The 12,809-nt window shown below is 40.2% G+C and overlaps 1 protein-coding gene across 3 annotated transcripts in view; it reads left to right on the plus strand.

Annotated features, from left to right (window-relative positions):
- The window catches only part of SCAPER (S-phase cyclin A associated protein in the ER), a 135,971-nt gene that overhangs the window by 21,575 nt on the left and 101,587 nt on the right, over nt 1–12,809 (plus strand). For all 3 annotated transcript variants that reach the window (XM_064722208.1, XM_064722206.1, XM_064722209.1), the window contains exons 7-14: nt 13–129; nt 1,956–2,116; nt 8,098–8,360; nt 8,779–8,997; nt 10,565–10,735; nt 11,188–11,263; nt 12,081–12,198; nt 12,488–12,599. In XM_064722208.1, coding sequence (XP_064578278.1) covers nt 13–129; nt 1,956–2,116; nt 8,098–8,360; nt 8,779–8,997; nt 10,565–10,735; nt 11,188–11,263; nt 12,081–12,198; nt 12,488–12,599 — 1,237 coding nt within the window. The remainder of the gene's footprint in view (nt 1–12; nt 130–1,955; nt 2,117–8,097; nt 8,361–8,778; nt 8,998–10,564; nt 10,736–11,187; nt 11,264–12,080; nt 12,199–12,487; nt 12,600–12,809) is intronic.

A 12,809-nucleotide genomic window follows, 5' to 3' on the forward strand; every position in this document is an offset into this window, starting at 1 on the left:
CTGGGTTTGCAGACCAACTTCACTGGCTTGGGAAGTAAAGAAAATGTCTCCAGGACGGCACGTGATCCCAAGTCCCTCCACAGACAGGATTAGTGTGACATCAAACGCTCGAAGGAGTTTAAATTTTGGGTATGAAACCAACTCAGAAGTTTATTGAAGCTAAAATAAAGATTAATTTGAACCAAAGCTCACGAATGCACCATTTTTCTGTAGTAACCAATGTATTGTTTTGTTGTTGCTAAATCATATAAGCAATTTTTTGCGTTCCTTAACAAAAAGTCCATGATCTCTAAAGGAAAATCCTATCAAGGACTTGCTTTTTCCTGACTTTATAATACATTTAATAACTGGTAATTACAAAGACCTGAATATAAAACACTGTCAGTGTATTTCATGTGATCTGTTTAGTACTCTTTTCTCTCTACAAAGCAAAGATCAGAATGTCTGTAACTGGCATTTTAAAATGGCCAGTGTGTGCAATGTGAATGGCCAGCTGAGTGAGCAGAAGTAAATACAGCTCAGAAGGAGTGAGTGTAAAGTGAGATTATGATGATTCTGATGTGTGGCAAAACTGATACTAGTTCAAATGTAGAGCATGTTGTATACTACAGTAAAGCATCTTTTACTTGTTGAAATGAAAATGTCTGAAAGCAGTTCAACAAAAATGTGCACAGGTTTAGAGCAGCACTACCTGGTGCTGTCCCAGTCTGGAGAGCACAGATGTGTGCAGTTGGAATCTCTCTCAGGGTATGTGCTGGAAAACAACAACCTTCAGGTTTGTTGGGATCTCACTGCCCGGTTTCCTGAGTGCTTGCATTGTCCTCAGCAGAGATGTGACACTGGGCTGTTTGCTCAGCACCTCTGAGGATTGAGCTCTCTGAAAATCAGGTATTTCTACAAAAATGCTACAAAGTGTGTTTGGTGTAGGCCCTTTGTAGGTGAATCTGTTGATACCTACCTGAAACATCTGAAAGGTGTCTGCTGAAATGCCTGGTGGTGGGGAGAAAATATGCACAAGCACTCAAATGAAACACTTGAATCTGGTGGAAATCAATGCTCTTTTATTTTTATTAGCACATTGCAGCTCAGCACAATTAGTCTTTCAGCCAAGCCTTATTTGGCTGTAATAACCTGTTGCTATTGCTGCTGGAGCTGTTTTATGCACAGTCACAGGGACATGATGAGAAACTGTGTTAGAGCAAGGAACAGCGAGATGAATTTTCTATCCTTCACGCTTGCAAATTTTAAGCAAGGCACCCCCAGAGGGCTGCATTATTTTGTGTGTGAGAGAGAAAATAGGATGGAAAATAAGGGCTGAGACTTACTTGGTGCTACAGAAATTTTTGGCAGAATGCTAGGAGTTACTAAGAAAGGAATAGGGGATAGAAGAGAAGGTAGTGGTGTACCTCTGTAGAAATTAGTGATTCATACCTGTAGTCATCTTCACATCTTCAGAAAAGTACAGAAACTAGAAACAGGGACAATCAGAGGTATCCAACAGCATTGATGCAAAACCAAAATAATTTGGAGAAGAGATAACAAGAAGGGTGTGATAAATAGAATGACTTATGTGGAAGATGAGTAGGAAAATCTGTTCATTATTTTTAATGAAAAGGAATTGGGAGTACTAAATGGTCAAATGCCAGGCTTGAAATGACAGGAGTATTTTTCAAGATTTAGCGTGTAGAATTTATTATGCATTGCTTTGGTTGCCAAAAATATTAATGCCTTCAGAAATTAGTATCACAACGATTAAATTTAATCTTGTTTATTAAAAACAGCAATTAGTTGAGCAAATTACAACAACTTTTCAGTGTAAATTGCTGCAAGCTGGAGAGTTTGCCAAAGGAGAGGTGGTTCTGTTCAGCACTGTTGTGATGGTTTCTCGTAAAGCTTTCTAACAAACCATTCTGTTACTTGCCCAGACACTAAAAGGAGCTGTGCCTTTCATTTAGGAACCCTGCAGTGACCATTTCTGCAACACGCCTGGCTCCCTCGGGTGTCAGTTGGGCCGATAAGGTAAAAGCCAACCATGGAACCAAAGCTGCCAATCCTGAGCTGGCCACAGCACAAGCCTGCCTGGCACCCCCTGCACAGAAGGCACTGCGGAAAAATGGCAAGTCCCCTTCTGTGGCCTAAGTTGTTTGCACAAACTGTGAGATGAAGTGAATTCAGAATGTGATGACCTGTTTTGCAAAGTACAATGTTTAAATTCAATATGGAGATAAAAGATTGATGCAGCCTTTTATTGCAATAGTTAAGTTTGCGCCAAAAGTGTGGTTTCATGTGAAGGTAAAATTCTGCTGTATTTTCACAAACTAGAATTTGATCTGTTAAAACCAGTTGATAACATCCCAAGAAGCAAAAGGTCTTTGGTCACAAACTGCCAATCTACTGACTGCAAGTTGGGATGGCTTAACAATATAAAGAATAATGCATGTCTGGGAATCTGGGAAAAGCTCAAGATCGTTTTATATGTCCTGGAAGAACATGTTATTAGAATTATGCTGAGGTAACAATTGATGGTTTTTTGGAAGACAAGAGTTACCACATTTAGTTATGAATTTTTTTTCTAAAGATGCTCTTTAGAGAATGCTTGATTCAGGATCTTTTGTTCTAGAAAAGATTGGTTTAGTTGCAGACATAAAAAACTACCATTTGGTTATTTGATTTATAAAATTACTTTCTTTGCACTGGATCTCTGAGATTGTCTTCAGAAATGCATTCTTTTTCATTTATTTTCTTCATGTGTGGTCTCAGATGACTTTCTGTAAAACCATCAGGCAGGATGTAGAAATGGATATTCTGAAAGAAAATTAAAAGTGCAATGCTTTATTTTTTTTTTTTTTTTTTTAAGTTCTGGGAAGTGCATGTATCAATTTAAGATAGGTGTATGCTCTGCCCAGGAGCAGTAGAAGCCATGTGTGGTGACTTGCAGACTTGTGGCATATCATGGAAGTGAAACACCTTGTCCAGGGGTGTGGCACGTAAGGTGAATGAGTTCAGGGGTGGCAGAACCATCACAGCCGTGCTCCAAGGGTGCTGGCTGACAGGGATCCATGGCTGCTGCCTGTGTCCAGTTGCAGTGAGCTGCTTAGAGAGCAGGAGCTGTGTGGCTGAGTTTGCAGCACTGTAGCTGATGTGTAATTGCACTTTTGAGATAAACCACTAGTTGAAGTTGCTCGTAACAAAAGCTTTTTCTGGTGATTGTTTCTTATAATAGAGCGACAGGGCTCCAAGCTGTTGCTAAAATTCCTTTATTAGGTGTTCTTGTGCATAGGGAGAAGGCTGTTAGCTACACAGGGAATAAAAGTGATCTGTATTTCAATATGGATAATGTATTTTAAGGGGCTAAGAGGAAAACAAAAGACTTAATGTTACTTTCAGAGGCTTTTAGAGGGCTGAAGATTCAGTGTTGTGCTGTGTTTTATTGAATGTTACTTTCAGCTGATGAGCTCCAAATAGAGAGAAGCCCCTTAGGTCGTGTAGTACTGGCTACAAGTGTTCAGTAATCTTCAAATCAAATGGAGGATGTAATCCAGACTTGAAACATTTCATTTTAAGAAATAACAGTCATTCCTCTAGACTTTGTTTATTCTTGGGAATCTCTAATTGCTGACATTGAGCATTGGAGAATTTCGGTGATTTGCTCGTGGCTGAATTGTTTTGTTTTTAACAAATCACATTCTCTGTAGGAGCACGTTGTCCTGTGTGTGGGAGGTGGAATCACTTGGGTAAGATCCAGTTATCCCCAGTGATGAAAACAGAAGAAAATCTGTGAAGTTTCTGAAGGGAGCCACAGGGGCTCTTCCCATGCATTATTGGAGCAGCTCTGAGCTCGTGTATCTGCTCTGCCCGTGCCCAGTAATGCCCTCCCCAAACAGCTGTTTGGGGCATGTGGGCCTTGGGGGAAGGGCTCCCCTGCCCACCCAGAGCCCAGCTGGGGTTTACAGCCTCAGGATTTCCCCAGACACTTTTTCTCCAGTGATTTCCAGCAGCATTATCATTAGGTCTCACAATGGTTTTCTGATGTGGATGAGTGGTATGATACTGTATCTGTTTCATGGTTGATGCAATTTCCAAATTTAACTAAGTAAGCCCTTAGGGAGAAGGAAAATGCATTATTTTTCCATATAGTTCTTTCAATCTTTCCTTTTCTGAATGCATAATTAAATGAGGTTAAATCATCTTATCTCATTTCCCTCATTAAACTTACTGTTACCCTCAATATTTTAATGAATTTTAAAAAATTGTCTTTCATGCTTGAGTGTTTTTTACAATATGGAATGGAGTCTGTTCTTGCTGTCTGAGCAATTTCTGCTCATGAATTCCCTGGTGCTTGTGGTAAAAAGTGAGATGAGTTATGCAAGTTTAGAGTGTGTATTAGAAATGGAATAGGTGCTTACAATTAAAATAATGTTATGACAGGATTTAGGACAAAGAACAGTCTAGAACATGTGAACTTCTCAGAAGCACTAAAATTTTTTTCTGCTGCCATACTTGAAATCTGGTTGGTTTTTATTGTTATTACTATCATTATCTTCTTTCTTGTATGAATTGCTCATGTCCATAGCTGTGAATAGATGTTCTGTGTAATGTACCTAAGACTGGAGACCTTGCAGGATGTCCAGCCCTCCCAGGCAGCTCTCCTGGTTGGGGCTCAGATGGGGCTGGAGTTTATTTATGTGGGGCTTTGGGCATGAAGTCACTGGTGAGTAAATTTTTTAGAGGGGCTGTGCATCTCCTGAGGTAGAACTGCCTGGAGCTGGCACACAGGTGCCTGCATTTCTGTTTGTGGTGTTTCCAGTGAGCTCCTTGGGCAGTTCTTCCAGATGGAGCAACTTCCCAAGGGCCTGGAGGCTGGGAGGGCCCTGGGATGACAGATGGCTTGTCACATCCATGTAACACAAGAGCAGGCAGGGACAGCCAAGTTCACATGAAACTGGAGAATGATCAGGGCAGGCAAATGAATTATTCATTTACAAAGCTCTGGGAGTAATCAAACCCAGCATGTGATACGTAGCCTGTGGAGATGGCTACTGAGCTATAAGAATTCCACAGAGAGGGAAAAAAACATGGAGGAAGATTGGTGCCTCACTGAGTGTTAACTTTGTCTCTCATTAGATGTGACCTAATGTCAATAAACATTTTAGCTTTGCAAACTCTTATTTAAAAACGTGCCTGGAAGTGACTGAACCCTGAACTGCTTGGTGAATTAAAATGAGCAGAATCTTCTGGTGCACTGTAATTGTCAGGTGGCATCACACTGTTAAACTGACTCCAGGTAGGTCAGGAGTCTGAATACATCCATGAATTAAAAACTGCTTTGTCTTTAAAGCCACCAAGCAATATTCTTTCAAATGCAAGTATTTCTGGGTTAAAATGCTTGGTTGAGTCTTGGGTAATAAATATGAATCTGACAGTGAACAAATGCAAATTAAAAATTGAACATGTATGGCTTTTATGAAAAGATTTGTTCTTACTTCAGTAAGTGTGATTATGGTTTTCTATTTCTCTGAATAATTTTATTCTGATTCATTCTGTCATTTTAGACTACTAAGAAATATGCCACGAGACAAAGAACAACTAGGCAAGACAGGCAAGAATATTCTTTTTTGGTAGAATAAGCTTTAGTAGATATTAGTAAAAGATACTAGTATGATTGTTAAGATACATTTTTATGATTAATATATCTTATTATCTATATGTTAGTAAAATTATGTTTAGGTAGTAGATACAACAAAAGGGTATCTTCTGATCCTTTGAATGTAGAAAAGATGCTTTTATGTAAAAGGTGACTTCAGTTTTCAGAACAAATAGCAGTGAAGTGTTTCAACAATCTTGTTATTCAAATGACAAGCAGAAAGAATTGCAGCCCAAAAGTTGCTGCAGTAAAACAGTGGTGGTTTTTTGGTTGATATTAGTAGTTCTGACCAATCTCTGCTGTTACTTGCCAGAGAAATTTCTTGGCCAGATTGTGTCCTAAACCAGATACAGCAGAGTCTCTGTGGTCCCTTTGGATACTAAAATGAGTGGGGTGGGAGACAAAGTGCCTGGGCAGTCCCTGTCCCACAGGGTGCAGGGCCAGGTGCTGCCCAGGCTGGGAGCTTTCTGCAGTAAATCTGCTTGTGATTCCTGGGGAATTAAACCCTGCTCCCTGGAGAATGGCTGCAGTTGAGGTTGTCCCTGAGAGGGCAATATGTTCCCATCACTAGGTCCTGTAGGTAATATTTTTTCTATATGAAGAAATTAAAGAAGGCCAAAGTTGCCTACAGGGGTCAAGTGGGCAGTCTGTGGCAAAGGAAAATGTAATTGGTGTTTTTTTGACTGCTGTTCTGGTCAGTGGGACACACTGAAATGTGTGCAGATGCACGTGAGGAGAAGGAACACAGGAAGGCTTTTTGCAGACTCTGGTACCAGCAGTGATCTGAAGAGATCAGCCATATTCACTCAGACAGTTTGGGAATTTTGTTTACTTAAAAATACACAGTAATTTTTCTGGAATGAAACTGTCTCAGCAGTAAAATACCAAATTATTTTTTTGCATCTATCATTGAGGTTTGTGAACAGTTATATAGTTATGTAAAACCAGCTGTTGCATGAGCTGCTCAGCAAAGATAAATTCCAGTACAGTCCTGTCAAATTCCCTGGTTACTCAGGAGTTACACCAGCTGTTGGGCCAGGCTGCTGTGTTTCATCCTGAGATGTTCAGAGAACCTCACAGTTAAATAGCAATGTTTGCAAAATGCTGGATGCCAAGGGCAGCAAAGGATAAACGTGCCATCAGTTCTGGTTTTGGCTCATTTCCAGTTTTCTGGTTACTGCTGCTGTTGGGCAGCAGTTCAAGTGCACCTAAAGGCTGCTTAGTCCTGTTGATATGTTAAACCTTAACATTTGAGCTCCAGCTCTGGTCTTTATGCCTGCTCTATATAACTGTCTTTGTTAGTAAAACCCTTAGAAATACCCAGAGAATTAATTGTTTAGACAAGTTGTATTCTAGATTATTACCCTCTGTAAAACAATGTTGGGATTTTTTGCATGTCTACTCCTCCAGGTAAAAATCATCTTCTACACCCTTCTCCTTTTTTCATGTGAACAATCTTGAAAGCAGCTTTTGCCAGAAATATGTTGGACAATATAGACATAGTTAATTCTTGTGTTTTTTTGCAAGAATTTTTGTTCAGCAAATAGACAGGCCTGAGCTTACCTTTCACACTTGTGAGTTGTACTGTCAGGCTTCAAAAAATCTCTTACAGTTGTTTCAAGATGTGTGGGAAATTACATGCTGCTGTTAATTGCTGGCCACAAAAATGTTACATATGGAGAAGGAGTTCACCTTGAAATCTGCTCACACCTAGGACCTGATGCTTCAGGCAGACAAATGTAACTTTAAATGGTTTTCAAGTACGTACCACCATCAGAAATATTGATCAGAAAGTTGTATGTAACAGCTGTATAGAAATCAAAGTAATTGAAGAAAACTGCTTTTCTATTTTCTCCTTCAGCTTGCATTCCTATTCTAGCAATATTTTGCTATTTCCTGGAATCCAGGAAAAGCAGTTTTCTAGAAGCTGACACCAATTAGTATATTTTTGTTGCCAGAGTGAAACAAATAGAAAAAGAAGTAAAGAAAGCACTGGCAGAATAGTAAGGATAGTGAGCCACATTTCTGCTTTCTGTGCTGAGTTGAGCTGTTTTGTCTGTACTCGCACTTCCACAAAAGGCCTCTAATGTTACTGTTGCTGCAGAGAAGAGCAGATGCTGTTGCTTTGTTGTGCTTTACCATCTCATGAAATAGCAAGGAAAAACATGGCAAGTTTAAGTACACCTTGCCATTTCCCAGAGCTTTTTGTGCCTGAGCTGCTTCACTCTGCAGTAACAGAACGTGTCCCATGAATGGAGTTCAGTGTCTGTAAACCAATAGCATTCCTTCAAGTAAAAGGCTTTGCTGAAGAGTATGTCATTGATTTGTTTGGTATTGATTTTTAAAGAGAACATTTTTCTCCACAACTTGTGCAATCCTGTAATAAAGCAGTTGTTTCTGGTGCTCCTGTTAGGAGTGTTCCTGTCTGAGAGGGGGGTGTTTTTCTCCCGTAGATCGGAAGGACGCCGAGGGCTGGGAGACGGTTCAGCGTGGGAGGCCCGTTCGATCTCGCTCCACTGCTTTGGCAGCAAAGGCTCCTGCAGCTGCAGAATCACTGAAGTCCAGAGGTGACAGTGACAAGGAAAATGTCCTTTCACCACCAGCAGAAAACAAGCATGGGAGCTCAGTCACCGGCAGTGCTGCGTCTGAAAGCACAGAGCTGGTACAGAAGGATCCTTTGCATCACTCTGAGGGTCCCCTTACTGAGAAGGCTCAGGTCAGTCCATCATTTTGAACTGTTTTCTAACCCTAAATCTTGCAACTTTTCTTCAGAGCATTTTCTAAAGGTGGTGTTGGCTAGAGCTTTTGTGAACTTACCAGATCAGGAAAGGCTGTTCAAATAATGGTTATTTCAGTTACATTTATGGAAATGCAGTAGGATGTCAGCACAAGTAGGCTAATTAAAATTATGATGCTGTGGACAGCTTTTCCATGTTTTCCAACCAGTCAGCATTCAACACATCTCATACATACATTTCAGGTAGAAAGATCCAACTTTTTCAAGGTAATGAGCACCTGAAATAAGTGAAGTTATTTGCATCACTCACTGTTGTTGGTTGTTTCCTTACAATTTGACTCTGACTTTAAAAATCAGTATGATCCATTTTGTTAATTTTGCAAATGCCTCTTGTTAGTTCCCAGCCTCGGAAGCCAATGGGAGCCCTGGCACAGCATTGCAGGGGGATTCCTTAGAACCAGCTCCTGAGATGCCTCCAGTTCTCAGCAGCACTGACTGCAGTTCAGAAACTCTGCAGATGAATGAGGCTTCCCCCCAGAGCACTGGCTGTGCAGACTTGCATCAAACAGAAAAAGCTAAATCTGAAACTGAGATGGATCCTGCAGATATTTCAAATGTGAGTGCTGCCAGATTGGTAAGAAACCTCATAAGATTTGTGAGTGAATAATAAATCTAAGCCTTAATTTTCTCGGTCTGTGTTGCACAGTGTTTGCTGTTAGCCTTATGTAAAAACTGTAGAAAAATCTATGAGGTACCTTCTGTAGGAAAAATAAATTGTTGCACAAATTCTTTACTTGTAAAATTCAATTCTGGTAAAGTTTCAGAACTTAAACTAGAAATATAGAAGTGTGTTACTTGGAATAGATAGATCTTTGCTCTCATTACTTATTTTAATAATGTTTGTGCTAATTTTTCATTTAAGTCACACTCTCATTAAAGTCCTACTTCAGTTTTGCTCATCATTCAAACTGGAAGCACATGGGATATCAAAATTCTGTTAGAAACAGTCAGACCTCTGCCTTTTAAGTCTTGCTGAGCTGCTCTGCTGGGTCTTCCTTTACAACAAGCAATTTGGAGGAATGCCATTCTTACAGCAAAAAGCATGAAGTCAGTTTTCTGTTTTTATCTGGTTTCCCAAAAAGAGTGTGCTTTCCTGCCTGGAGAATTCTGCAGGTCTCAGGGTGTGTTTGCTTCACTGGGATTCTCTGACTGGAGAGTTGCAGTAATGTTACACAAAATCCAGGTTATACTTCCAGGTGCTTTGTTTTGTCCTGGGTTTTTAGGGGTTTGTGTTCATTTTGGTTTGGTTTTGTTTTGTCAGAAACTAGATTAAAATTCTGATTTGCAGAAGTTTTCCTGTAAATCACTTTCCCCTTAACTTTTGCAAGCTGGGGTCCTGCTAGGTAATTTCCAAGCCAAGTACCTGTTTGCTTTTAGAACAGATTTCAAGCATCTCACCCACTAACATTGTTTCAGATGCTCAGTTATTAGCAGTTCAGGATGCTGCCAGGTTGGTGGGATCTGTGTCTCTTGGAAGCTTTTTACTGCCCCAGATTAGCCTGCTTTGAGCCCCAGTTTGTGTATTGTGGTGCACTGTCTGGTACTGGAGTGGGAGTGGTCTGGTTAATGCTGGACACTAGAGAAGGAAACACAATCAGCACATCCAGGCTTACATTTTTGCCCCATTCTTTTGTCATTCATGCTGGAAAACAAGTACAGCCTGAGATTCCATTGTATTAACTATAGTGAAATTTCCAGATACAGCTCATGCAGATAATTTCCATCTTTAAATAATACTTTGGAGCATGGTTCCTTTTGTAGAGGTGACAGCATGGCATGCACTCATGTCTCAGAGTATGCCTTGCTTAGTCCCCAAGAGTAAGTATTTAAAGCAGTAATTGCAGGAGAACTGTCTTTGTGCTTTCAATGACAGGGTTGGCAGAACAAGTTTCTAAATTATGTGAATAATTAATTTTGTGTTCCATGTAGTTACTGAGTTAATAGTTGCTACTTTTTAGTGGGGTTTGTATTTTCAGCTACTTTCACAAAATATACCAGTAAAAAAACTGTAAGTAAAGAGAAGTTGAGCAAAATATCATACAATTCATGTTAACTATGTAGAATCCTCCTTTTTGTGCCTGCTACTGATTTTGGTTATTTTTCTGGTGTCATGTTTGCTCCAGTCCATGGCAGAAGTCCTGGCTAAGAAAGAGGAGTTGGCAGATCGGCTGGAGAAGGCCAATGAAGAAGCCATTGCCAGTGCTATTGCAGAGGAGGAGCAGTTAACCAGGGAGATTGAGGCAGAGGAGAACAATGACATTAACATCGAGACTGACAATGACAGTGACTTCTCTGTGAGTGTCCAGTTCATTGTTCTGTACCCTGTTAAAGCTGTGTTGTCAGTGGAGAATGAATATAGAATTTTTAGTGGTTTTTTTGGCATTGAAATAACCTGTTTGACATGTGCCATGTAATAATTATCCCACACTGAGGGATATTTTGTCTTACTAAACTCAGCAGCCCTGTGCTGCTGTGTGGTGCAGAGCCCTCTGAGCTTGCAGTATCCTGCTGCTGATTTCTGGGTGCAAAACGGGGAGCTGAGACTTGTTACATTCATTGCTACTGTGGAAGAGTAGATGAAGCAAAAGTCTTCATTTTTACTGTCAGACTGGGAACAGCACTGACCTTTGGGGAGGCCAGTTCTGTTTGGAAACATTGCTGAATATTGCTGAGTTGGCACTGTTTAATGTGTGTGTGCACCTGTGAGTTAAAGTTTGTTTTTACTCTGGTTCATGTTAAATTTCAGGCTAATATGGGCAATGGAAGCATATCCTTCTGTGGTTTGTCTATGGACTGGAATGATGTTCTGGCAGATTATGAAGGTAAATTTTTGTATATTACTGTGCTTACATGGAAATCTAAAATTTAGAAAAATGCCTGTTTCATTCATGGCCAGTTAAGGTTTCAGAAGTTTGCCCAACACATTCCAAGTAATGTTATCTTCTCTGTTGTTTCCTGAGGAAAGATGGAGTTTGTGTTCAGACTCTGTGTCTCATTGTTCTTAAGTTCTCTTTCTGCTTCTCTCTATTAGAACTTTATGGTTTTTAATCCAGATTTATATTATCATCTGGATCAAAGTGCAATAAAATCATTAAGCATTAAAAAAGGACACGCATATTAAAGATGCTTCAGTCTGTGTTTGCACCTAGGCCCAAGGAAGCCCATCTGAGGGAGAACTAGAGAGAGTAATCCTTTATTACTGGCATTTCTTGTGTGTTTAAATTATCCCCACTCTGGTGGTGTTCAGAGGGGTCCCAGGACAAGGGAAGAGACGAGGATCTGACTCCATGTTTAGAAAGCTGATTTATTATTTTATGATATATAGTATATTAAAACTATACTAGAATAATAGAAGAAAGGATTTCATTGGAAGGCTAGCAAGGAAAGGAAAATAATGGAATGATAATAAAATCTTGTGACTGACCAGAGAGTCTGAGACAGAGGGACTGTGATTGGCCATTAATTAAAAACAACCACATGAGACCAATCCCAGATCCACCTGTTGCATTCCACAGCAGCAGATAATCATTGTTTACATTTTATTCCTGAGGCCTCTCAGCTTCTCAGGAGAAAAAAATCTTAGCAAAAGGATTTTTCATACAACATGTCTGTGACACCCCCTTTGTTTTACCTGTGCAGCTCGTGAGTCGTGGCGCCAGAGCAACTCGTGGGGAGACCGAGTGGAGGAGGAGCCCGCGCGCCCGCCCGGGCACGGCATCCACATGCACGAGAAACTCTCCTCGCCCTCACGCAAGAGGTGCTGCCCTTGCTGCTGCCTGGCTCAGCCAGGGAAAACTCTCCACAAATCTGCTCTCTTTGAGTCTCTGGGTGGAAAGTGCTACAGAAATCTCTATTTTCTTATGAGTAGGCTTGTACTTCATTGTCCACTAACTAAAGTCTAGAAGAACAGTATTCACATTTACGGGAAATAATTGCCCTCCAGTGGCCTGTTTGTTTTCTCTTAGTGAAATGGCATAGAAATGTTTGCTACACTGTCAGTTAATATTGTCTAACTTGATTTTATTCTTCTTTGGTTTTATTAAAAGGACAATAGCAGAATCCAAAAAGAAGCATGAGGAGAAACAAATGAAAGCTCAACAGCTGAGAGAAAAGTTACGTGAAGAAAAGACACTGAAGCTTCAGAAATTAATGGAGAGGGTAAGTTTTCTGTGATATAAAGGGCTGCTCTGCTGCCTTGCAGAAAAGGATTTTTTTTCCACATAGTAGACATAATTAGAGATTCAAACTAGTGGTGAAATGAAGTTGTTATCTGCATCTGAGTTTACATAGTTTTCACAGCTGACTTGTGCATCACAGCAATTAAAGAAAGCATTATTTCAAATCATGAACTTCTTGACTATTTTATAG

The sequence above is a fragment of the Zonotrichia leucophrys genome, chromosome 10 (genome assembly GCF_028769735.1).
Source record: "Zonotrichia leucophrys gambelii isolate GWCS_2022_RI chromosome 10, RI_Zleu_2.0, whole genome shotgun sequence".
Classification (NCBI taxonomy): domain Eukaryota; kingdom Metazoa; phylum Chordata; class Aves; order Passeriformes; family Passerellidae; genus Zonotrichia; species Zonotrichia leucophrys.